Raw genomic sequence first — 26,835 nt, 5'->3', positions numbered from 1 at the left:
GGCCCCTGGTGGATTCGCGAAAACAAAAACTGCAAAAAAAATGTACCTCCTGGAACATATTTGGTGCTCTCCAAAAATGTGGTACATTTTCAGAATGAGCTTGGGTTGAAAATTTGACTGAATATAAGAGACTTGTTTAGTACATCAGCCACATCCATCTACTTAGCATAACACTTCCATCCATCTTACAATACAAAATCTGCAAATCAGCACAAGGAGTGTGTGTGGATTCCATACAGAACAGCTTGCTGTCTCCTGGATCCTCTCGCTGTAAAGTGACAGTTCTCAATACACCTGGCCTGTTTACATGAAGGTGAATCTGTTGGTTAATCTATGTACACTTATGCAATGTACATTTAAGATCTTGGTCTTGGCATTGACCACGTTCACATGGACATCAGTAATCAAATTACTTTCCTTAATCTGAATAGGACAATAATATGATTAAGGTGTTCGCATGAGATGCTTTTTGAATGTTCCATTGTTTCCCATTTCATGATCACCATTTGATAGTTTCCTCCAACAGTTCGTGTTCATCATGGCACCATAAGTGATTTTTAAGGAACTTTGGCCAGGAAAGCGGGTCACATCACTACTCTTTATGAAAAATGCCATGGGATTTTTAATGACCACAGAGACCTTGGTTTAACGTCGCATCAAAAAGATGGTGCTCACTGACAGTATATTGTCCTCTTCAGTATATCTGGGTATTAGGACTCACACAGACAGCAGATCGCACGCCTCCTGCTGGCCTCTCTAACACTACTTCCAACAGCAACATAGTTTTCCCATGTGGTCACCCAGCCCTGCTTAGCTTCAGTGAGAAACCAATCTTGTGCTGCAGGGTGATATGGATGTAGCTATAGATTTTGTGGTCACTTCCCTATGCCTATGATATGGGTCATAGGTTCAGTTGTTTCCTGCTGGAGATGTTGGACTGTCCCTCTATTGCTACAGGCAGGATGTTCTCTTCGACCTCTCTTGTGATCTCTTTGCCCCAGGGCACAACATTTGGCTATCATTGCAAGCACCCAGCTCAAGCCTGGGGCTCTATCTTGGTCTTTCAATTGAGCACTGATGCCCAGTATCCCAGTAAGGACTGCTTGGCAGAGGCTCATGACTTATTCACATTGACACACATTCTTTGGTTTTGGACATTCATTTTTGTTGTCCTTTGTTTTTGGACAAAAAGTATCCTGTAGAACTAAACACAGACTCTCTCTTGCATCACTCACTCACCTTATTCCCTTCTTTATCAGGGGTCACCACAGCAGAATACACCACCTAAACACAGCCTTCATTTTCTGAGACACTACATGTACAGAGTAAACCTGTGATGGATTGTTTGGAAAGTGTTTTTCTTCTTCACAAAATCAGACCCAGATTTTATTTAATAATTTGATCTTGTCTTAATTGCTCCTTTTATGCAGCTTTACATGGATCCTTGTTGGATATCAATTTGGAGATTTACATTGCATTCGTTGTGACTCTTAGATGAAACCCACCCGCTCTCACTCATTCCCTGAGCATTGTTATTGTCTGGATGAATGACTGGTTCATTGACCCTGAAGCTCAAGGCACTCTCATTATTATGATTGCCCAGCATCATCTACTGTTAGGGAATGTTTACATCTGGTCACTTCATACGTTTTTTTTTTTTTTTTTTTTTTTTCCAATTGGATAGCTGACTGATTTGTGAAAATGTTTCTATTTACATTTGGTCACATAATTGTGTCTCTACTAATGGGGTATATACAGCCAGCAAGCAAAATGCACTTCCCATTGTCTCTCAGGGGGAAATTTTCTGTGGACTCCCTGAGTACTTCAGCAAGTTCTGACACACTAAAAATGCTAAAAAAAACAAACATGTTTATACATACATGAAGAAAAACATATGCACACTATCGATCAGTGTTCTGATTTACACTGGGATAAAAGAGCTCTTAAGTCTATTTTTCTACCAGAGTTATGTATCTTCTACCAGAAAGTAAGAAATCATAACATGGGAAGAATACAAAAAAATAAAAAATAATAAAATAATTAAATAAATAAATAACCCCGATTTGAATTTTTTACATGACGGATGGAAGTTTCAGAGGCAGCATATCAATATGATTGTCACAACGGGAGGTTGGATTAATTATTTTACATGCCAAACATTCTGGATGAACATTTCAGATTCAGTGTGCAATAACCTTTAATCAGTAACTAAACACACTACAGAATGTTACGTTTGCAAACACACACAAATTTGCTTTTTCAGAAAAAATCTAACCGATTCAAATTTTTTAATGATAGACAAAAGTTTCAGCGGCAGTGTGTCAATATGATTGGTACAACGGGAGGTCAAATGTATTTTTTAACTAGCCAAAAATTTCTGACAAAAATTACGGATTTAGTCTGCAGTAATGTTTAATCAATTTCCATTTGCCACTACAGAATATTACATTTCCGATCACATGCACAAATTAACTTCTTCGGATGTAAATAAATAGATAAAAAAAAAACATCCTCGTGCATGGGACTCCCTCCCGTTTGCAAGGCGAGAGGGGAGTTTGAGCTCAGGTAGATGTCGAGAACTCCCCTACTGTCGTAGTTAATGAACATATTGTGATTGCTCTTAGAGATAACGATTTACTAGGAGCATTTCTATCGTGCCGGTTTGGATTAGTCAATTAAGTTGCATGTTTTTGGACAGTGGGAGGAAACCGGGGAACCTGGGGGAACCCCATGTGAGCTCGGGGAGAACGTGTAAACATCGGCTGGTTTGGTAAGGACTAGAACCAATGAAGTTCTTGCTGTGAGGCAACAGTGATAGGAAAGCAATTTGTAACAATAGGAAAGGAGGAGTAGGGGTGGAAGGGGGGATTCTTCAAAACAAAGATGGCTGTTAAATAGAACTTAGGATATTTATAGTGGCTTAGGAATTGTCTGATTGGTGAATCATGAACTGAATAATGCTGGACCGGCTGCAAGCAATCATAAACACGTGATCCTCTCGAAATTAATTTATAAATAAACTTCACTTATACAGCATGAGCTGGAGATGCATGCTGCATCTCTGTTGTTAATGCTGCCATTTGATATTAATTTAACTTGTTTTTAAATATGCATGGTAAAAAATTAAAGGAAATTAATAAAATAAAACTAAACAAACATCTCAACTTGTCATTTGTGGCATTTCCATTGCTGATTGCATTTGTGGTGTTATACTTGACGGTCATATAGCCTATAACACATGTTTGTTTTTAAAATTTATGGTAAATTTTTTGTCAAATTCGAATTTGTGATTTCAACAACCACATGTATATAGACATGTCCAGTTTTGCCAGAAATATATCCCAGACCATCCTCAGTAGTGGTTTGAGCAAACAGATGTTGAATCCATCTCAAATGTGTTTCGAAAGACATTTACACCTTCCATTTTCACAATCTGATCAGAAAACAGCACATGAAGCGACCAGGTGTAAACAGCCCCTTAGTTATAGCTGGAGATGAATGATAGCATACGCTAGATTGAATGCTACAAATGTCTCGTCCACTCCCGGGTCTCCAGTCGGCCAGAGAAAAGTGAGAAGGGCTTGATGAACTGGCTCCCCGCTGTGCCTTGATCAATAATGGTGTGCTACACAAGCGTTGCTCAGCTCGTTTATGTTCAATACTCACTGACGAGGTGGCTGTGCTGCAGGTAATGAGCCTCACTTATGGATTGTCACATTCTCCCCAATCGAACCCCAAGCCTTAATTTCAAAGCCTTAGTCTGCTGAAGAACATGACTTTATTGCACTTTGCACCATTAACAACAGCGGTAAACAGAGATGGAGTGCTCGCTAGGATGGTACAAAAGCAGACAGCAGTGGTTAAGATAGGTGTTATTGCTGAGTAAGTTATTTGACTAAAATATGGCATTGTAAATATCAAAAAGTTATAATGGGATGGTTAGTAGACATATGGTGATGTTCAGTAATTCACTTTATTGTAGTAATAAACATGCACAATATTGATATTGTGGGTGCTAGTGTGCTCACCACACAACAGCTATTGGTGGAATGGAAAGAGAAAGATACAGCCAATTCAGTGGATGGGGATGGTTGGGAGGCCATGATGGGTAAGGGATAAGAGTGTCACGATTTCAATTTTTAATCGAAATTGATAGAAAATTATGCTCAATTTCGATTATCGAATCAAAAAATAGAATCGTCTATGCTGCCACGCCCCCATGTCACGTCAGCTTGGCTTGCCAAGCGGGAAAAAAACACGCTTGTTGCAAATCCGCTCGCGAAAAGTACACACTCGGTACGAGTTTACACTAATATGTCTTTGTTTTTAAATGGCATTTTAGAAAGACAACGATTTGACATCCACAGTGGCGTGTAGCATTTCTGAGCAGCCCTCTTTCCTCACTACCGCTGAAAACGCACATCACATGACCACACAGACGCACACAGCCATGCGCTCGAGACAGCAGGTCCAGGCAGTCAGACGATCAGTAGACTGCTTCAATCTTTCACTCACTTGTACTTTTTAGCGAACACCTCAGATACTGTTGGCTGGTTCCTGTTGGTTGTGCACCTTTTTTATCGACGCCATTATAACGACACAGATCACTGCCTATTCACGAGTCCCGCAGAAAAAGTGATTGACAGGTGGTAACTATGTGTGTATCTTGCCTTTATTCATTTACTGTATGATTTGTTTATGGGTAAAACAAAGACCATGCAGGTCAGGTAGTTTAAACGGTAGGCTGCAAATAATTAATTCGTTATTAATCAATTAATTATTCATAATCTAAAATCGAATCGAACCGTGACTTTAGAATCGAAAATGTAATCGAATCGAATATTTGGAGGATCGTGACACCCTTAGTAAGAGATAATGGAGTGAATTTGACCAGGGCACCAAGGTTACACTCTTACTCTTTACCATGGGATTTTTAATGACCACAGAGAGTGAGGAGAGTCAGTCACCTTGACAGGGCACTGACAGTATAGTGTCCCCTTCACTATACTGGGGTATTAGAACTCACACAGACCTCAGGCTGACTGCTGAGCTATCTAACACCACTTCCAACAGCAACCTAATTTTTCCCATGCGTTCTCCCATCCAGGTACCGACCAGGCTCAGCCCTGCTTAACTTTAGTGAGTATCTGGTCTTGGGCTGCCGGGTGATTAGTTGGAGTGTGAACCTACACTGGTCTCACGGTTCGGTTATGATTATTTGATTCAATTCCATATCTTGGTGCATCACGGTGCATTGACGATGCCTTCCATACATAATTAGATTTTTTCTTCACAACACAAGAATTTTTTTTTTTTTTATTAAAATCTATAAATATATTAATATTTATATATTATTTGAATAAAATGTTGTCCTTTAATACAGCAGTCAGATATATGAACTGCAACTTTAATTTGACCTGCTCAAAGAAAACACTCTTTTTGAATGTATCAAACAAAACTCCAACACATGCACAGAAGACAACATGAACATTTATTGCAAATAAACAAATATAAATATTATCCTTCTTGCTTTTTGAGCGCTGTCAATCAAGGTCTTACACCTCTTTGATTGTCTTCACCCGCTCAACAGAAAGGGCTGCGATTGGCTTTAGAAATGAAAGCGCTGTTTACCGATGAGTCTCACGATAAGAGCAGCCGCGGTTACAGTCTATGTGCGCATAATACGTGGTTATCACAGGTAATCCATACCTGCCAACACTCCCGTCTTTTCTGGGAGTCTACTGTATTTCAGACCCATCTCCCGCCCATCTCCGTATAGTTGGGTCTCCCGGAAAACACCCGGAATCCCTCCACATGCATGTAGCTGCTGAAGGTACAGTAAACAGAACTTGGAGGCACTCAAACGCAAAACTAACAATGCGACATTTAGTAAAGATCAATATTAATATATATTAAATATATATTAAAATCAAAATATGCATCTCAGCTGTCAGAACTGAGTAAACAAAAACAAAGACTGTGCATTTATGCACTTGCTAGTTTTATTAATCAGATGCATTTTTACAGCAGTTAAATTTAGTGGATGTTTTCATCTCTAACATAATGAAAGGTAGGAAATTTGAATATTGGAGGTGGAGGGGAATGTATTTTTTCAGAGAGAGAGAAGAGTGTTTCTACAGGTGGTTTGTCAAGCCTACTCACCTGTGTGAGGCACACTCAGAGTTCAAATCAAAGTGAATAAGCTTGTTGATGATGGAAAAGCTAAAATTGATTCTCGACAGGGAAAAAAAAATAGGGATGTATTTGATTTTGTCCATTAGAAATTGATTGAATCGGTTGTTTGGTCAGGTTGTCTGACCCTCATGCCAGTAAACATAGTGGTGGTAAACGTACGCTGTGTTTTACTGACTGATTGTGTTACATAAAACATCCCATCATAGGCCTCCTCCGTTTACCTTTAATCTTGCCTTCAGAATGGCTCCCAGGTGACTCATTCTTAACAAGCCAAGGTGTCTTGCCATCTACACTTTTAGGTCATTTGAGAATAATAAAGCAGCCTTTAAGGTGGCTAAGAGAGAAAGGCAGCGAGAGCACTTAGATCGATGAGAGGTGAGAGCAGAATGGGTGAAATTCCCTTTCCTTGCTTTTGAGAAGCGTCATAAAGCATGGATGCCTTCTTTGGGAGGGACAGAAAAAAAAATAAAACCAGGATGCGGTTAAAAGTAATAAATTTGTGTTTTTTGAGTCAGACGCCACAGTGGTTTTTCGCAAATAGCTCCTGATGCCCTCCCATGCTCCTCCATTGGGTATTGCCAGGCAATTGCAACCTGCCAGACATCTCAGAACAATGCTTTGAGAGCTAAGAGAGCACAGCAGGAATGCATTTAGAGCTGTGCAGGCTGGGGAATTGGGGGAGGTTCTTCTCTCCTCTTTCTTTTTCTTACTTTCTGATGCTGGTCGATGATGAATTCCAAATTAGCTTTTGTGAAATGTGAGGTTTCAGTATTATGCTTCACGTACGTGGACGATTGAAGCTTGTTTTGTCTGATGCAAGAGACAGCCAGTAGGAAAAAAAAGCAATTGTTCTCGGAAACACACAGACTATCATCTGGCATATAAATGACACTTATCACAGAAGTAAGTCCTTTAGGAATTGTTGTTAATGACGCCATAAAAGCAAAGAAACCATGTTAAATTATAATCAAGTCCTTAGTATCCTAACACTAAGGGAATGTAAGAGTTCACAAAATTTGTAAACCTGATTTAGGGTCTTTCATAAATACATTTTTTTAAGGCAAGTGGTTGCAAACCATTTTTATGGGATTAATTTGAACATGCAAATTTAATGAAAAATAATTTGTTTGTTTACATTGAGCCAATATAAACTAATTGCAACAACTTACCTTAAAAAATGTAGTAAATCCAATGAATTTTTTTCAGCGTGTTCAATTTATCTAAAAACTGTTTATACGCTCTGAGAAATAAAAGTAGAACATCTGTCAATATGGCAGTGTATTTGCAAAATGCACATTTTTGTTCCTAACAGGTCTTTAAATGTACATATTAATGCCTAAAAAGTACAAATGTGTACCTCACAGTACGCGAAAGTGAAGCAGTCAGTCAAGTTTACATTATTTTGAAAATTGGTTTTCAATTTATTAAAAATATATTAAACAAACTCCATTAATGAAACAATTTTGCTGAAAAAAGCATGTTTTACTATAGATTTAGAGCTGAGGCACCGATATGTGTGTCTAATATTTAAAAAAATTATTTATTCTAGTTTTCTTTTTCCCCCTTTTGATTACCGATTGTTTGATGCACTTTGGTCCACTCTGTATTAAGCTGTCAAACTGCCTGTCTGGGTTTCAACAAGGGTCGGTGCATGATGTAATGGGGCGAGTACTTTCATTTTTCAATACTACAGCTGCTAGACTTTTTTCAACTAAACTAAGATTGGTGTGTTTTTTTTCACTTGGCAAGTTTTTCCTTCATACATATTCGAGTTGATCGAGTTGAAAATGTGACGTCACGTGTTTTAATTATTGCATCAGTCCGAATGTAAATCCACTTGTCTGGCAGTGCTGGACCAGTGTGAGAGAGTGGACCTATATATATATATATATATATATATATATATATATATATATATATATATATATATATATATATATATATATATTTATATTTATATATATATATATAGGCTGCATGGTGGTGCAGTGGGTAGCACGTTCACTTCACAGCAAGAAGGTCGCTGGGTCAGTAGGAGTTTCTGTGTGGAGTTTGCGTGTTCTCACCTTATTTGCGTGGGTTTCCTCTGGGAGCTGGGTCTATTCTATGCAAGCTATGATGACTTTCACCTTGAGTCAAATATGCTGTCCAAATACTAAAATGTAGTAGAATGTAGAATGCATTTTGTTGGTATTGGTTTTAAGAAACTCATTGATGCCATCACATCATCTCATTAATGTGGATGTTTTGTCCTTTAGTTTATTTAAGTATTTATTTTTAGTTTTATTTTATTTTAGTTAATTTCACTGACATAATAATAGTTATAGTTCTTTATAAGGGTATAACATATAGCCTTCCAAACATGTACTTTTGGCTAAATAATTCAATAATCAATAAATAAGTCAAAGTCAGTTTTATTGACAATTCTGCCACATGTACAGACATACAGATAATTGAAATTATTTTACTCTCAGTCCCTGGGAACGTGCGGCATGGTATCTCAGTTGTTAACACTGCCGACTCACAGCAAGAAAGTCGCTGGTTCAATTCCTGTGTAGAGTTTGCTCCGGTTTCCCCCGCAGTCCAAAGACATGTGGGACAGGTGAATTGGGTAGCCAAAATTGGCCGTAGTGTATGAGTGTGAATGAGTGTTTCCCAGTACTGAGTTGCGGCTGAAAGGGCATACACTGCATAAAACAATCCACAATAGTTGGCGGTTCATTCCACTGTGGTGACCCCAGATAAATATGAGGCCAAGTCGAAGGAAATCAAATGTGTGTATAGAAATAAATAGCCTGTGTGTATAGGAATAAACAAACCACTGCAAGAGGAATGCAAATATACAATAATTATTAACAATTCAGAATATAAGACCGCTTTGAACATTGCAACTGATAAAACTGAATATTGCACTTTTGTTTTTGGTAACAGACCAAAATCCTCTCTTATTCTGCTCTTATCCGTGTAAGAAAGTGATCGGTTAATCCCCATTATCCAGTCTTGCAGTAGTAATCTGCTATACTTAGAGATTTCCCATCACTCAGAACGTCTCATCAGTGATTCTGCTGTGAGTAAGTGTTGACACAGGCTAGAGAAGCCTGATACCTCAGTACTATCAAAGTCATTTGTCTTTCAGAGCAGGTAACTGCAGGAAGTGTTAGACTCACAGTTAGACCTGCTGATGAGACACTTCCACGTGGAGGAAAAGTAAGGGAACATGAGCAGTCTCACATATGCGCTCTTATCTCACTTGGTGTGATGGAGTAAAACTTACTACTGGGCTCATCAGGTGTGATGTTTCAGAGGTGTTAATATTGTGCTTCCCAATGCATTACTGCCCTGTGCCATTCCATATGTTTGTGTGTGCATATATATATATATATATATATATATATATATATATATATATATATATATATATATATATATATATATATATATACATACACACACACACACACACACACACACACACACACACACACACACACACACACACACACACACACACACACACACACACATATGTGTGTGTGTGTGTGTGTGTGTGTATGTGTGTGTGTGTATACATATATATATATATATATATATATATATATATATATATATATATATATATATATATATATATATATATATATATATATATACATACATACTTACATACAGGGTAGGCCGTTTATATGAATGCACTTTAATAAAAGATGAATGGTGGGTGATATTAACGTCCTGTTTGTGGCCCATTAGTATATGTGACGAGACTTTTCAAGATAGGTGGTGACCATGGTGGCCATTTTAAAGTCAGCCATCTTGGATCCAACTTTTGTTTTTTCAATAGGAAGAGGGTCATTTGACATATCAAACTTATTGTGAATTTCAAAAGAAAAACAATGGTGTGCTTGGTTTAACGTAACTTAATTCTTTTATGAGTTATTTACAAGATTCTGACCACTTATAAAATGAGTTCAATGTGCTGCCCTCTGTGTTGAATTGTCAGCGCAACCCTCTTCTCCCACTCTTCCCAACACCACAGGAGAAATGCCAGCACAGGCTTCCAGTATCCGTAGTTTCAGGTGCTGCACATCTTGTATCTTAATAATATTTAACAAAAGGTGGCTCACTTAGCTGACTTATTCATTTGTAATAATTAATAAATTTGTTAAATGTCAAACTAAACTTGCCGCCGGTTGGACGCAAGGTGGAGCCATGAGACATCCATTGTGCGACCCCTTTTAAGACTGTATTTTCACGCAATTGACAAACAGTCACAGCCAACCAGCACTGGCACGATCAGGCCAGTAACGATCCCGTCTACTGTCCGAGTGTCTTGCACACTGGCCCCAGGCCATCGTGCAGTCCTTATTGTCGAGCCCTGAAAAGTGTTTGGTATAAGTACCATTCCAGAACTGTTTGCATTTCATGTCGTTGATGCCAAATTCTGAATCTACCACCTGAATGATGCAGCAGGTTGGACGTGTTTTGCTTTAAGAGATGCTCTTCTGCAGACCTTGGTTGTACCGAGTGGTTATGGATGTTTTCTCTGTTTCGAACCATTCTCTGTAAACCCTAGAGATTGTTGTGCATGAAAATCCCAGTAGATCAGTAGTTTCTGAAATACTCAGACCAGCCCGTGTGGCACCAACAACCATGCCACGTTCAAAGTCATTTAAATCACCTTTCTTTCCCATTCTGATGATCGTCTTGACCAAGTCTACATGCCTAAATGCATTACGTTGCTGCCTTGCAATTGGCTGATTAGAAATTTGCATGCAGTCGGATAGGTGTGCCTAATAAAGTGGCCGGCGAGTGTAGGTGCTCGTCACTAAAGTCACCATTAAAAGTGCCAACTTATTTAGGGTAAATCATCATCCATGTACATTGTAGCAAAACAAAATTGAAGTCTTTGGAGGTCACATAAGACAACAGAGATTAGCAATGCAGATATCCTCTATTTAACACACCCTCCTCCTTACTCTGCCCTGAATCACAATGAAAGCAGACGATAGCTCGCTATTGATTCAAGCACGCTTGGTAGACTTGCGTTTCTCTTTATTTATTCAGTTGTATTCATTACATTTCTGTTTATTGCTGCTGAGAGTGCGCCATTAATAGGTGAACGTTTTTAAATATTCAACATACAAGTCTGTGCTCCTGTCTTTTGTTGGGCAGGGTGTTGAATCCCCCGTGCCGCTGATAATGTCAAGTTATTGTCACGTTTTATGCACCAGCGCCATATGTTTATTTATAGATGCAAATCTTTTCCATTCAGTTCCACCTCCAGCTGTTTAGAAAGCACAACTGAGGCTTCGGTGCGTTATTCACACGTGTAATTCTGAGCTTCATGTATCAGTAAAGTACACAGAGGTGTAATTGATTAGCACTACAGAACATGCCAAAGACAGAAAGTGAAGTTTGTTCGTTCACCTCAACCTCCCCCCCCCTGTCTATCTATTCCCATTGTTTTTCATAGCTGCACTCAGGATGTAGTGTGCCGTTTCAAGTGTGTGTATATGTGTGTGTGTTTTTTCTCTTGGCTTTGTAAGCTGTCGTCTCCTCCAATCAGGGAATGAAAGCTGGAGTACTGCGCTCTCTCTCTCCCTCTCTCTCTCGCTGTTGCTATCAACAGATCTGTATTCATTTCACACCTGCCAAAACACTTTCTCTTTTTTTATTTATTTCTTTGCTGTATCCTTTCTCTTTGTGCGCACAACATGCCAGTAGATTATTTTCCTGATGTGTGTGCGATGTATAAAAGGCACGCTGTAGTTAGTGGTCAGCATGGATTTGTTGTATCGTTTTGAGTTGATGATTGTAAAAAATATATTTATTTAAAATAATAAAAAAACATGATGATGGTGTCCTGGCCGGCAGCCATTATAAAGTATAATAGCTCTCCTGGTAGGAAAGTGTTACGGTGGTTTAATGGAAAGGCAGAGGGCTTGTCATAAACAGGTGTGTGTGTGTGGTGTTCGCTAAACAGCTGCTGTAATGGCACGGTCATTATGATAATGGCCCAGGATGGATGTCATAGATCTGGGTTGTCCTACTCGCCCGTGTGTTTGTCTTATGAGCGTGCAGGTGTAGGCCATTACTGGACTGTATTACAGGATGTCTATGCAGGTCTAGTAGTCTCACAAAACTGGGCTTGTTTTTTTTTTAATTTGGCTGCAGTCAGTATACACGTATCTGTATTTTCTGGAAATCCACGGACAGTGTCATGTATGTTATTTGAATATATTTTGAAATGTGATTTATTCATGCGAAGGCTAAGCTGAGTTTTCAGCGGATATATTAATGACACATCTCTACTCCACCAGGTGTGCATTTCCCAAAAGCATCATTAGCCAGATTGGGTCACTGTTTACACTTTTACAAGCATTTCTGTGTTGACCAACGTTCCAACAAGTTCACTCAAAGACCTATTTTTGCTGCTTGCTTAAACTACTTTTTCAAAATGAGATGAAACATTACAATTCTTGAGTTTTTTGAGCCAACTTAACTACTTTATGTCCAGTCCACTTGAATTTGGAAAAACAATTAAATTAAATTAAATTAAATTAAATTAAATTAAATTAAATTAAATTAAATTAAATTAAATTAAATTAAATTAAATTAAATTAAATTAGTGAAATGTTCCCAGAGATGGGTTGCGGCTAGAAGGGCATCCGCTGCGTAAAAACTTGCTGGATAAGTTGGCGGGTCATACTGCTGTGGCGACTCCGGATTAATAAAAGGACTAAGCCGACAAGAAAATGAATGAATGAGTGAATGAATTAGTTAAAATTATCCATTTGTGTTTGGACAACGTGAAATAATTTTGTGGAAACCAGCACTTTTTACAGTGTTGTGAGGCTGGGACACTTCTTCCCTCAAAAAATAATGTTTGCTGTCATGTTGCTGTCAACAAAATTCTTGAGATTTTATTTTTTTTTAGGGGGCAACTTAATTATTTTATTTGTGTCCTAAAACAAATCGATTGTGTGGAACCCAGCATTATTTTAGTGTGGAATTAAAATAAATAAATAAAATAAATAAATAAATAAAAAGAGGTGAAGCAGTGGCGCAGTAGGTAGTGCTGTTGGCTCACAGCAAGAAGGTCACTGGTTCGAGCCTCAGCTCAGTTGGTGTTTCTGTGTGGAGTTTGCATGTTCTCTCTGTGTTCGTGTGGGTTTCCTCTGGGTGCTCCGTTTTCACCCCAGTCCAAAGACATGCAGTATAGGTGAATTGGGTAGGCTAAATTGTCCTTAGTGTATGAGTGTGTGTGTGTGAATATGAGCGTGGATGTTTCCCAGAGATGGGTTGCGGCTGGTAGGGCATCCGTTGTGTAAAAACTTGCTGATTAATAAAGTGACTAAGCCGACAAGAAAATGAATAAATAAATAAATAAATAGAAATAAAAGAAGATATTTTAAAGAATGGAAACATGTAACCACTAACATCAGCAACAATAGTATATTTTATTGAAAATATTTTGAAATATATTCTTGCGATGGCTAAGCTGAGTTTTCACCAGATAAATTAATGACACATCTCTTCTCCACCAGGTTTACATTTCCCAAAAGCATCATCAGCCAGATTAGGCCACAATTTCCACTTTTACAAGCAATTCTGTTTGCATTGCAAAAAAGATGCGTGGTTAGTAAGTTTTAGAGAAAAAAATGTTGCTGAAACAAGGTCCATAACACCACACTGAATAGGCCTGAGTAAGACTTTTGAGTAGTTTTCTAGACTATAATATTTACTTCACAATTACTGTATGTGGAAATCATTCTGTTCTCTCATTCAAAGAAAACATTACAGTGATTTACATTGTGTAAAGTTTGTTTGTAGAAACAATTTTGTTTGTAAAAACAATGAAGTAACATTAATTAATTTGTGATGGGACAACATGATAGTATTGTGTGAAACCCAGCATTCTTTACAGTGTTGCAAGACGGGGACATCTTTCTCAAAAAATGACATTTGCTGTTTGTTAAAAATACTTAATTAATGCTTAATACTTAATTTAAATTGAGTTGAACCAACACAATTCTTGATTTTTTTGCGGGGACAACTTAATCTTTTTTATGTTTAGTCTACTTAAATTTGTAAAAACTAATAAGTTAACTGAATTCCTTTATGTTGTCCCAATACAAATTGATTGTGAGGAACCCAGCATTTTTTTATAGAGCATTAGTTAGTTAGTTAGTTAGTTAGTTAGTTAGTTAGTTAGTTAGTTAGTTAGTTAGTTAGTTAGTTAGTTAGTTAGTTAGTATATGATATGGCCTTGTTTTTCGATAGCTGTATATGACTTAAAGGGATCATTAACACAAATACGAAACATTCTATTATCTTTAACTCACCATATCTTGTTTCAAACCAGTTTGGGTATTTATCAGTCAGAAGAAGATATTTCGAAGAATGGTAACTGGAAATTTGTAACCACGAACATCTGTAATTGCAGTATAATTTATTGAATATGTTTTGAAATGTATTCTTGCGATGGCTAAGCTAACTTTTCAGCAGATCAATTACTGGCACCTCTCCACCAGGTGTGCATTTCCCAAAAGCATCATTAGCCAGCTCACTGTTTTCACTTTTGCGAGCAGTTCAGTGTTAACCACAGTTCCAAAAAACATTTGCAAACAGCACTGCAAAGTTGTCAGGCTATAAAAACTTCTCTTGACTGAAAAGCAAAAAACAATCTTGTTAGTATTATGTATGACCTTATTTTTCTGAGTATTCCTTAAAGGGACACCTCACCCAAAAATAAAAGTTCAGTGATCAATTACTCACCCTTGACTTGTTTGAGGTTTATTTTTATTGTTTGTTTTGCTCAAAAGCAGATATAATGGAGAATGTTAAAACTAACATTGATAGTTTGAGAACCAAATACTGTGGAAGTTAATCATTACTAGTTTCCAACATTCTGCATTAGATCCTCTTTTGTGTTTAACAGAACAAAACATCTGACTGATTTCAATAAATAATTGATGACAGAAGTTTCATTTTTGGTTATATTATCCCTTTAATTGAGCTTGTAACACATTTTAATTTTTGTTTTGAGTAGTTATTCATATCTTGGCATTTGCATGGATATGTACGCAGACTATACCATAGCTATTTGAGGAAAACAAATGAGAACAATCACAGCTAGTATTAATCAGGCATTAATTAAATCACATGCTGATTAATTAGCAGAAGTCATTACTGCATGTCGTCATTAACAACGGTTCTGTCATTTGAATAGTTTAACAACAGATGTGCGATAAAGCTATATTGTTTCAGTAACCGTTTGATGAGCCAGTTAATGTCTCTAATAATGCGCCATTGTTTATTTTATAACCCCAGCATATATTTTCATGTATTTTATGTTTTTGAAACACTGCTACACTACCTGACAAAAGTCTTGTCATCGATTCCAGATGTAAGAGCAACGAATAATAACTTGACTTCCAGTTGATCATTTGGAAAAGTGACAGAAGGCCGATTTTTCAGATGAATCATCTGTCGAACTGCATCCCAATCATCACAAATACTGCAGAAGTCCTACTGGAACCTGCGTGGACCCAAGATTCTCACAGATATCAGTCAAGTTTGGTGAAGGAAATATCATATTTTGGGGTTACATTCAGTATGAAGGCATGCAAGAGATGAGCATAGTGGATGGCAACAGCAACAGCCTGAGGTTACAAACCACAGGAGAGGGCAAATCTTTCAGCAGGATAGTGCTCCTTCTCATACTTGAGTCTCCACATTAAAGTTCCTGAATGCAGGTTCTGTACCAAAGTTAGGGACCCGGGGGTGTTTACGAACTGTACCAAAGAGGGGGGAGGGTGAAATTACGGGAGTTTTCCGGAAAAAAATTGAAAAAGGGATGGTTGCGGGAGATTGGTCTTGAATACTGGATATTCCCTGGAAAAACGAGAGTGTTGGCAGGTATGCTCACCAGTTTAGTAATAATCTGATCAGCTGTACTTACAAATCAGGCTGGTTTAATCTTCTAAGCGCTAGGGCTTATTATGAGGTTCTGTTGCCATCTTGTGAATAGAAAACATCAACCATCTTAGGTCTACTCTATGGTAGGCTAATGGTCACAGACAAGCTCTCTTTAGAAATTGTAAATATTTTAAGATAGGCATTATCCTTATAATAAACAGCATAGTTGCAATCTAAACAACTACATTCTTGACTAAAAAAAGCCTCAAAGATACATTATGTTGTTCAGCAGCAGAATTATTTGTCAAACTGTAGAGTGTCTCTCTGCTTATTGCTGACTGTATATGGGCGGAGTAATACCCAAAGATGAAGGGTGAAGAGGCCTTTGTGTAATGTTACTTGCAAAATATCAGGTTCTGTACCAAAGTTAGGGTCCCAGGGATGTTTACGAACTGTACCAAAGAGGGGGGAGGGTGAAATTATGGGAGTTGTCCGGAAGAAATTGAAAAAGGGATGGTTGCGGGAGATTGGTCTGGAATACTGGATACTCCCTGGAAAAACGAGAGTGTTGGCAGGTATGCTTACCCATTTATCAATAATCTGATCAGCTGTACTTACAAATCAGGCTGGTTTAATCTTCTAAGCGCTAGGGCGTATCATGAGGTTCTGTTGCCATCTTGTGAATAGAAAACATCAACCATCTTAGGTCTACTCTATAGGCTAATGGCCGCTGAAGAGCTCTCTCAGAAATTGTAAATATTTTAAAATAGGCCCTATCCTTATAATAAACAGCATAGTTGCAATCCAAACAACAATATTTTTTACTAAAAAAAAGTCTCAAAAGTACATTATGTTGTTCAGCAGCAGAATTATTTGTCAAACTGTAGAGTGTCTCTCTGCTTATTGCTGACTGTATATGGGCGGAGTAATACCCAAAGATGAAGGGTGAAGAGGCCTTTGTGTAATGTTACTTGCAAAATATCAGGTTCTGTAGGGATGTTTACGAACTGTACCAAAGAGGGAGGAGGGTGAAATTACGGGAGTTGTCCGGAAGAAATAAAAAACGGGATAGTTCCGGGAGATTGGTCTGGAATACTGGATACTCCCTGGAAAAACGAGAGTGTTGGCAGGTATGCTAACCAGTTTAGTAATAATCTGATCAGCTGTACTTACAAATCAGGCTGGTTTAATCTTCTAAGCACTAGGGCTTATTATGAGGTTCTGTTGCCATCTTGTGAATAGAAAACATCAACCATCTTAGGTCTACTCTATGGTAGGCTAATGGTCACCGACGAGCTCTCTCAGAAATTGTAAATATTTTAGGATAGGCTCTATCCTTATAATAAACAGCATAGTTGCAATCTAAACAACTACATTCTTGACTAAAAAAAGCCTCAAAAGTACATTATGTTGTCCAACAGCAGTATTATTTGTCAAACTGTTGAGCTTATTGCTGACTGTATATAGGCGGATTATTACACAAAGGTGAAGGGTGAAGGGGGCTTTGTGTAATGTTACTGGCAAAATATTACACTGCTATCAGCCAATCAGATTCAAGAACCAGACAGAACTGCTGTGTATGTGTGTATATGTATGTATATGTATATGTATGTATATGTATATATATATATATATATATATATATATATATATATATATATATATATATATATATATATATATATATATATATATATATATATATTTATATATTTATTTATTTATAGACTAGGCTCTGTCTACATACCAAAAAAGATCTGTCTGTGTGACCCTATGAGGAAGAGAGATATAGTGCTGAAGAAAAGAAACACACAAAGAAAGAGAGAGAGACTTTAATGAGTCCTTGTAATGGGTGTCCCAGTAAACAGGCTCCGTCTACTGTTATCTCCAGGCTAATGATGTCTGCCGCGCTATTCAATTAGGACAGGAACAAGGTCACTAACAGCTCAGGCCTTAAAGAGTTTAATGCCGCCCTCGCCACTAGACTTCCACTCCATTAGTCTGAGTTGAGTCCAATAAAAACGTCAGGCCGCAGCCGCATATTACTTTCTGCTCTATTTGCATGCATTCTGGTTTAAAGTTCACACGTCCACTCAGTGTCTGCTTGTCTTCGATTCTCATATTCTGCGAGGGTGCAAGATGTATTGTTAGATCTGCTGCCAAATATTTAGCAAGATAATTTGCTCTGTTTTTAACTCCTCATGAACGAATTTCCCTTGCATAAAAAAAACACAAAAAAAAAGGATTTGTTTTGTCCCGAAAGTGCAATTTATTATTTCCCACAACACATAATTTATGCTTATTTTGGCATTTAGAAATGAAAAAGCCCCAAGGATTTTCTGAACTTTAGACTTTATTTAACCAATAAATCTTCTAGCGTTGCTGCAAGGAGAAACAAGAAGTCACATGCTGTTTCTTTGTTTAAGAAAAAAATAATAATTGATTGATTTTAAAGGAGAGAAATGATTTTTTAGCGAGAAGTATTCATTCAATGTAAATCAGATGTGTACTGTATATATAATAATATTTACACTTTCTATGTCGTGTTAAGAAAATGTATAATATGTATAATTTTATGTGTCGAATATCTCAAGTAATACAGTAACAACGGTTTAAAGTTACACCACACTAAAGGATCCTAAGTATTTGCAAAACAAATGTATGTTTTTTTTTTTGTTATTTGTTTATTTCTGATTGTATGTTATTATATGTTTATTTTGTATTTTGTGATTTGTCATGTTTTTGAGTCTGAAATAAAATAAATAATATTTATTAATACTAAACAATATTATAAATTAATTTTAAAGTAAGTATTATTAATGTAATATTTATGTCTTTATAATTATTTTACTCTTATTAATAATTTTTATTTTGCTGAAATATAGAATATATAGTAAATATAGTATACATTTAACTACTACTACTACTACTTCTAATACTACTACAGCAAATAATAATTATTATTATTATTATTATTATTATTATTATTATTATTATTATTATTATTATTATTATTATTATATACGCCCTTAAACTGTAACTATTTTCATCAAAGAAAAAAATATATAATAATAAACTAAAAGTCTAAAATAAAGGAAATAATATTTATTAGGAATTTTAAATTATCTATCATTTTTAAATGTCTATAATTCTTATATTTTTAAAATATTTTTATTAGCTAAAGTATGTACTATAAAGTAAATATAATAATAATAATAATAATAATAATAATAATAATAGTAATAAATTAGGAGTCTGGGATAAAGAAAACTATATTTATAAATATTAAAAATATTTTAAGTAATTTTAAAATATCTTTATAATTATTTTATTCTTTTTAAATACTTTTATTTAGCTAAATCATATAATATAAATTAAATATAGCATAAATACAATATAATAATAATAATAATAATAATAATAATAATAATAATAATAATTATTATTATTATTATTATTATTATTATTATATACTCCTTTAAATTGTAACTATTTTCATGAAATAAATGAAAAATCCTCCCAGTCCCAAACTTTGAACAATAGTGCCATATAAGTTGACACTTTTGTACAAGAAGGTTGGCAGCATTTGTTTTAGGCCAACAGCAGTTTCCCAGGAGGTTCTGCACACTGACACACAACTGTCCTTGACTAACCTCCCATTTGCATTCATCGACTCACATGCTTTCTCTCTCTTTGTCCATGTCTTTCTGTAGGAGCTGGTGGGAAGTAACCCTCCGCAGAGGAACTGGAAGGGAATAGCGATCGCACTGCTTGTTATTCTGGTCATCTGCTCTCTGATCGTCACCTCTGTCATTCTGCTGACTCCAGGTACGCAGCCTGGGAGCAAAGGCCCCGGGGCCAAGAGCCTCTAGGCCATAGTACAAACATACACAAACGTACACTTATAATGCTGCAAACAAACCAAGTGTCAACAGATGCAGTCTCTCAGTTCACTACATTCTGCCAGAACTCCTAATATCCGAAACGTCTTACCTTGTTTCAGCTGGGACATGTTTGGGCAAATGTGGGATGATGATGATGATAATGTAAGCTGAAAAAATACTATATAATATGGCCACATTTACACACTTCATCGCTAAAAATGCACGACCATACACACACACACACGCACACACTCTGGCATGCGCTGCAGTGTATGCACACATCTGGGCCCCATGCAGTCAGCAGGTGCTTTGAGCACACCTCCCCAGGTGAGAGCAGCGCATGTCAGACAGGTAATCAAGGATCTACCGCTGGATTTTATCATACTAAATTTGTTAAACATGAAATTATATATTTATCTTGTCTCTATCTAAGAACTCCTTGGCATTTTGAATCTATTATTTGTTCTCAGGTAATGTGTTTTGGCTAAGTGCAAAGATCTCTGAGGGATATTTCCAGTACCTTATTGAATCTATGCCATGTAGGATTAAGGCAGTTCTGAAAGCAAAAAGGGGTCCAACCGGTACTAGTAAGGTGTAGCTAATAAAGTGGCCAGTGAGTGTATATCCAGGCATTATGAAGCATTTGTTAATTATATTTGTTTATAACGGCACTCATAAAATTAGTATGCAGAAACACTTTGACTTACATTCTCCCTTCGTACGTGTCATCAGAGGGGCAAGCCCCGCCCATCAGTGATAATTTCTCCCTCATTAGCATAAACAGCCCTGAGTGAGAAGCAGCCATCAGCCAATAGAGTTTTGAATCTGCCACTATGCTGACACATAGGCGTTTATAGCTCCATCCTCTTTTGAAAAGAATCTCAATTGAATTTAAAACGACAGTCACTAAGCACAATTTAAATCAAAGCCTAAAACGGGCAGTTTAAAAGAGTTATAAAACATAATTTGAGCTGAAACGTCACATAGAGACACCATAAGCTTATTTTTGGAAAGAAAAGGCTACTCTAGTTAGGTTGTATTTTGTATTTCTGTCTTTTTTTCTGTATTTTTTCGACATGGTACCAAAAGAAGCAACTAAATTGTGTACCAAACAGGATTAAGCTTTCAAGGGTTTAACTGCAGTGTGTATGTGGGCAGTGAAGCCTGTTACTGGCCAATATAAATCTCCGCGTCCCCTTCCTCTCCGAAAGCCATTAAAATCTCCCAGCCGTGCTTTAATTAGTGTGCTGTGAATGCTGGTTTGCCTACATTAAGCCAGCAAGTTCAGACTTTGAAGAACTAATTGAGTAGTTTTGTCCGCGTTTCCGTTCATTTTTTTCTCTCTCTAATAATAAACGTAGTGGAAAATCTTTTAATGGGAGGCACAGATTGAGATAAGATAACCTGTTTGATTTGTTTTTATTCTCGCTGTGAACATGACTGGATGTTTGTGTGTGTGCGTCGCTACATTCTCTTTCCATGTGGACACCTTGTCTGGCTGCAGTCTTTTACTTCACATCTAAACTGGAGCAAGGGACGGTTCAGGCAGCCATGGTTAATAGAGGAGAGTGAATGGGCTCATGCCGTAGGGACTGAGCAGGTGGCATCTCTAGCTTGAGTTCTGACGCCTCTCCAAATCTGCGGGACAGGACACGGGACAGCTTCTCAAAAATCTTTGCAAACTGCTGGGTGTAAAGCAGGTCACTTATGTAAGTGCACCTTTTGATTTGAGCAGGAAAGACTGCAAATTGCACACCATCAATGAGCCGTTGTATTTCTTTTTTAATAATGCGCATACAGATTAATCATCAGCAGTTGAGCGGATCATGTGGAGTCATTTCTGTATGGTTAATAAAAATAGTGGACGGCTAAAAAATATGCTATATAAAAGTTTTAATAGGCTGTTTTTTACAGCATTGAAGGGATAGTTTACAGACAAAAAAGTAATCATTTTGTTTTTATTCACTCACCCATTACTTGTTCCAAACCTTTACGGGTTTCTTACTTATGTTAAACACAAATAAAGATATTTTAAAGAAAGCTGAGAAGTGGTAACCCTTAATTTCATTTGTAGGAAAAGCAAAGACATCTTGTTTTGATGTTTAACAGGAGAAAGAAACTCATAAAGGTTTGGAACCACTTGAGGGTGAGTAAATAGTGAGAACATTGAAATTTTTGGGCGAACTACCACTTTAAAACGATCAAAGCAAAATTTTTCTCAGAGAATGACAAGCTGTCACTCTAATACAAGTTTTATCTAAGGAGAAAATTACAAAGCACCTGCAGTGTTTGAGCGCTCTGTTTGTGTTTGTCTGAGATAATTAGTCTACCGAAATGTGTATATTCCATACAATCTGAACGGTCAGTTTTTGTCACGTGACTCGTGGTGCACTTGTGGCATTCATTCAACTGGGTGCATTTGGAAGGCGCGAGCGCATCAAGGCTGATTTTTACGCCGCTTGTGCGTGCAAGACGCACACCTCCATTGAAAATAACAAACTTGCACGGACTCTAAAAAAGACGCGATATGTGAACGGCCACTAAAAGGCCGCCGTCATTTGCAATCTCCAGCAGTTGATCTTCTTGCAGAGACATGGTGGATTCATCTGATTAGTTGACAAATGGGTTGCGGATCCATTTCTTGGCAGTTTGTGGGTCCTTTACTAGGCCTTTTCCCCTTCACATACAAAGTTTACAAAGAAACTAAAGTTTTGTGTTTCTTACTCATTTTGCTGCATGTGGGTTTAATTTGGGCACTCAAGTGACCGAGATGTAAGCGAGAGATTACAGACATTTTTCAAAATAAATGATTTTTTAAAATAAAAGATTGATCCACGGACCAGTACCAGTCCACGGCCCGGTGGTTCAAGACCACTGTATTACAGTGTATCTGCTTGTTAAGTCGTGACATATGGAATACTGTTTCCAGGTCCAAGCTGCTACTTGATTTGAATTGAATTGAGAAAATATTTGTTTATGGTAAATGTTTTGTTATATCACATATTAAAGTGAATTTTCTAAAAAATCATGGAGTATAAAACATGGAGTGTCTGGACATGCTGCATCACAGACAGAGATGGGGATAGTATCCAAACTCTATACTTGAATAAAAGTACAAGCACTTGCGGAAATTTTTACTCAAGTAAAAGTAGCTCAAGCAAATAGTTACTAGTTACTTTTCATTATTTATACATATATATATATATATCAGTGTTATTCAGAGTATTTCCTGTGATGCATTTTCTTCTGGTGAAAGTCTTATTTTTTTGTATCGGCTAAAAAAACAGTTTTTAATGTTTTTAAAACCATTTTAAGGTCAATATTATTAGCCCCCTTAAGCAATATCTTTTTTGATTGTCTACAGAACAAACTATCAGTTAAGCCTTTAAATGTCACTTTAAGCTGAATACTAATATCTTGAAAAAATTCTAGTAAAATAGTATGTTCTGTCATCGTGGCAAAGATATGTGTTGTGTTGATAACATCTTCTTTTTGTTAAACACAAATTGGGGAAAATATACAGAGTGGCTAATAATTCTGACCTGGTCCGATAAACTCCCTGCACAGACAGCTTAACTGTCCTCTCAGAACTGCAGATGACCATGGTGTGACCGCAGTATAAACTCGCATGTCTTCCTCGACTTCAGCCATCATTCCAACATAAGCACACGTGCTCTAACCGAAAGCGGGAGACGCGTCTCTATAGCAACCTCTCGCCACAAGAGAGGTAAAAGTACAGAGTAAAAGTACACATTTCTAAATGTACTCAAATAGTACAGGTTACCCAACAGTTTTACTCAAGAAAATGTAACAAAGTAAATGTAATTCATTACTACCCACCTATGATCACAGACGCCAATATTTTAACAAATCACTGGCATGGATATAGCTATATATTTATATATCTATATATCTATATATATCACTGGCAAGTATTACATTCCTTTGTAGACATTTATTATCATTTGTTGAGTCTTCCCATACAGAACCCAGAAGCTTTGTGTGACACTTACCGAGCAGATTGCAACGCAATACTTAACAGTTATTAGTACTTCCAAAGATTTTTTAATCTCTTTATTAATCTGGGTTCCCTTTTATTCATCAGGGATCGCCACAGCTGAATGAACCGCCAACTTATCCAGCATATGTTATACGCAGTGGATGCCTTTCCAGCTGCAACCATCTCTGGGAAACATGCACACACTCATTCACACACATACACTACAGCCAATTTATCTTAGCCTATACCACATGTCTTTAGACTCGTGGGATAAACTGGACCACTCGGTGGAAACCCATGCGAACATGGGGAGAACATGCAAACTCCACACAGAAATGCCAACTGACGCAGCCGAGGCTCAAACCTGCGACTTTCTTGCTGTGACGTGATCGTGTTATCCACTTTTTTTGTTACATTTATTAAGCCAAAAATCTCCCCAACCCCAGCTACCTTTCCTAATTTATTTCTTATACGGAATAATGTTGCATTTATTTAGTTGATTTATGTCGTGAAAAAAAGTGAGTTCCTACGGTTTACGCAAGCTCTTTTTTCTAAATATAATTTGAACTTTCCAAACATTGCCCTTCATGCAAGTCCCAGGAGGAGGTCATAGTAATAGAGCCTCTGTCAGTTCAGCATCCTCCCCGCTGCCCTGCTGATGAACAGTTCACCGTTATCCACACTGCCAGATACAAAATGCTCCTGACACCCCACCACAGTCCATCAGTGTAGTTACTCTGGATTTCCTTCTCTTTTTTTTTTTTTTTTGATGTAACTCTCTTTGATGTAACTGATAGCTTGATATGATGGGCTCGATCAGCGCTTTGACTGAAAAACTGGGTCAGGTCTACTTTTATCCCCGGCTTTATTATTATGTTTTTAAAGGGAAACATGTCTGACGGAAGACTGACGCTTGACTGACACCATGACAGCTAATTGGACATGTCAGTGGAGCTCATCTCTTTGAGGGTTTGAGATGGAAACTCCTTTTTCTCGCAAATCTCCCAGGAACCGTTGTGCAGCGTAGCAGGGGGTCTGTCAGATAACCTTCCCGGAGTTATTTCCGCTTCTCTGTCCTGTTGTTACAGAAATTGCACATAGAGATCAGCCAAGTCACCTTAGGACTGTTCGAGAATTTTTAGCAATGCGGTCGCATAAGAATTTCTTCCTAGAAGAAAAACTTTTTAACGCCTTTTAAATATTTTGTTGATATCCAAGCTGACAGCGGTGAATTTGGGTCAGTTATACCAGCCTCTCTCATGAATACTAACAATGCATAGACAATCCTGCCTCTCTCAAGGCACACGATTCAATGAAAACATTGTCAGGGCATCAAAAATGCAGACGTCTCTAATAATAATTGTACTTTCTCAAAGCAATCACGTTGCATTTCCATATCAGCAGATGATGAAAATAATACTCTCTCTTCTTCTGGCTCACATCAACGAAGCAGCATCTATTAAGCAAAATAATGAGTCATAGACCCAACCGGAAGGTTGAAGATTCCTCTTAATCGTTTCATTAGCTTCGGGCCGAAGGGCTGGCAAGTAAGATCCACACGTCTGTCAAACAAAGAGCAGAGCATATGAAATAAGCAGGCCTACAGTCTTACAGATAACACTGTGATCTTCTTAACCAACAAAAGTTTCTTTCATTCAGCCATTCGGACTTTGAAGTGGAGAACATCTCCCAGCTTATGAAAGCTCTTGCTGTTCTTTAATTAATGCCTGTGATCGTCCTCATTTTCCTGCGTGTTCAGTTACACAGTCCTTGTTTTCGCCCGTTTCTTGCCTGTGGATTTCTGGGTGAGGTTATTCACTGCTCTTAAAATTATGCAAAGACATCCATATGGGAATTTTCACACATTAACATCTCCTTGCACTGAAAGCTAGAATCTCCCTAGATGAGGGACAGCGGAATAGCCTACTATTTCCCTCATGGTATTTCTGCACATTATAGTGTGTACACGGCACATTATTCAAATGTTTAATATGCATGGAACGCCTAAAAATGTGTAGCATTCAATAGAGTAGTACTTTCAGAAAGTTTTTATATTTTGGGGAAACAAATAATAGTAATCTTGATAATCGAAATAATCATCTTACATTGGATTGGGAGATAGTGGAACAATTGGATGCATTTAAAGACATTCGAACAACATAGGCTTACTCTGAAAATGTAGCCCTATACACATTTCTGGAGATTGTGAATTATGTAGCCAGAAGTACATATTGCTGCATTTCATCTTTAAAATAAATGCTACTGGTCAGTATGATATTGTTCTTTTATGCGCTAACCAGCTGACCACTTACCTCCATATGGTCGGCTTGTCCGCTGTTAATAGTCGCAGAGACTCAGAGAAGAGTTGACCATGATGATGGGGTTCGAGCTCAGCGGTTCCAGAAAGCAGATAAGACAAAAACGAAAGCCAAAAAAATGAAATAAACAAATAAATAACAGAGTGAGAATGTGGTGAAATCTGAAAACTTGATAAAAATCAGACGAGAACGTTTCTTTTTAAAACTCTGTTGTTAGGTTCAGGAAAGTGAGTGCGCGGGTCAATTGGTGCTTTTGAAAATATTATTGGTTGGGTTTAAGGAAGGAAAAAGGTGATCGGTTAGTTAGTCAGTTGTCAGAGGCGGATTGCAGTGGTGGATTTACGCGAGAAGAGCATGTGTTAATGGCACACTTTTGAGATCTAAAAAGCATACACAATCCGCCTCTGGTGGATTTGCGAAAACAAAAACTGCAACTGAGTACCTCTTGGGATGTATTTGCCACTGTCCAGAAATGTATATAGGGGCACGTTTACAGAACGAGCCTGGGTTGCGTTCAAAA

At 37.4% G+C, this 26,835-nt stretch overlaps 1 protein-coding gene across 5 annotated transcripts in view; it reads left to right on the top strand.

The window, feature by feature from the left end:
* The window catches only part of dpp6a (dipeptidyl-peptidase 6a), a 480,122-nt gene that overhangs the window by 317,797 nt on the left and 135,490 nt on the right, over positions 1-26,835 (top strand). For all 5 annotated transcript variants that reach the window (XM_087309078.1, XM_087309080.1, XM_087309079.1 and 2 more), the window contains one exon: positions 19,827-19,941. In XM_087309078.1, the coding sequence (XP_087165204.1) occupies positions 19,827-19,941 (115 nt within the window). The remainder of the gene's footprint in view (positions 1-19,826; positions 19,942-26,835) is intronic.

Source organism: Danio rerio, chromosome 24, assembly GCF_052040795.2.
Source record: "Danio rerio strain M-AB ecotype USA chromosome 24, GRCz13ab, whole genome shotgun sequence".
Classification (NCBI taxonomy): domain Eukaryota; kingdom Metazoa; phylum Chordata; class Actinopteri; order Cypriniformes; family Danionidae; genus Danio; species Danio rerio.
Note: the sequence above shows the minus strand (reverse complement) of the source record. Positions and strands in the feature narration are given on the sequence as shown.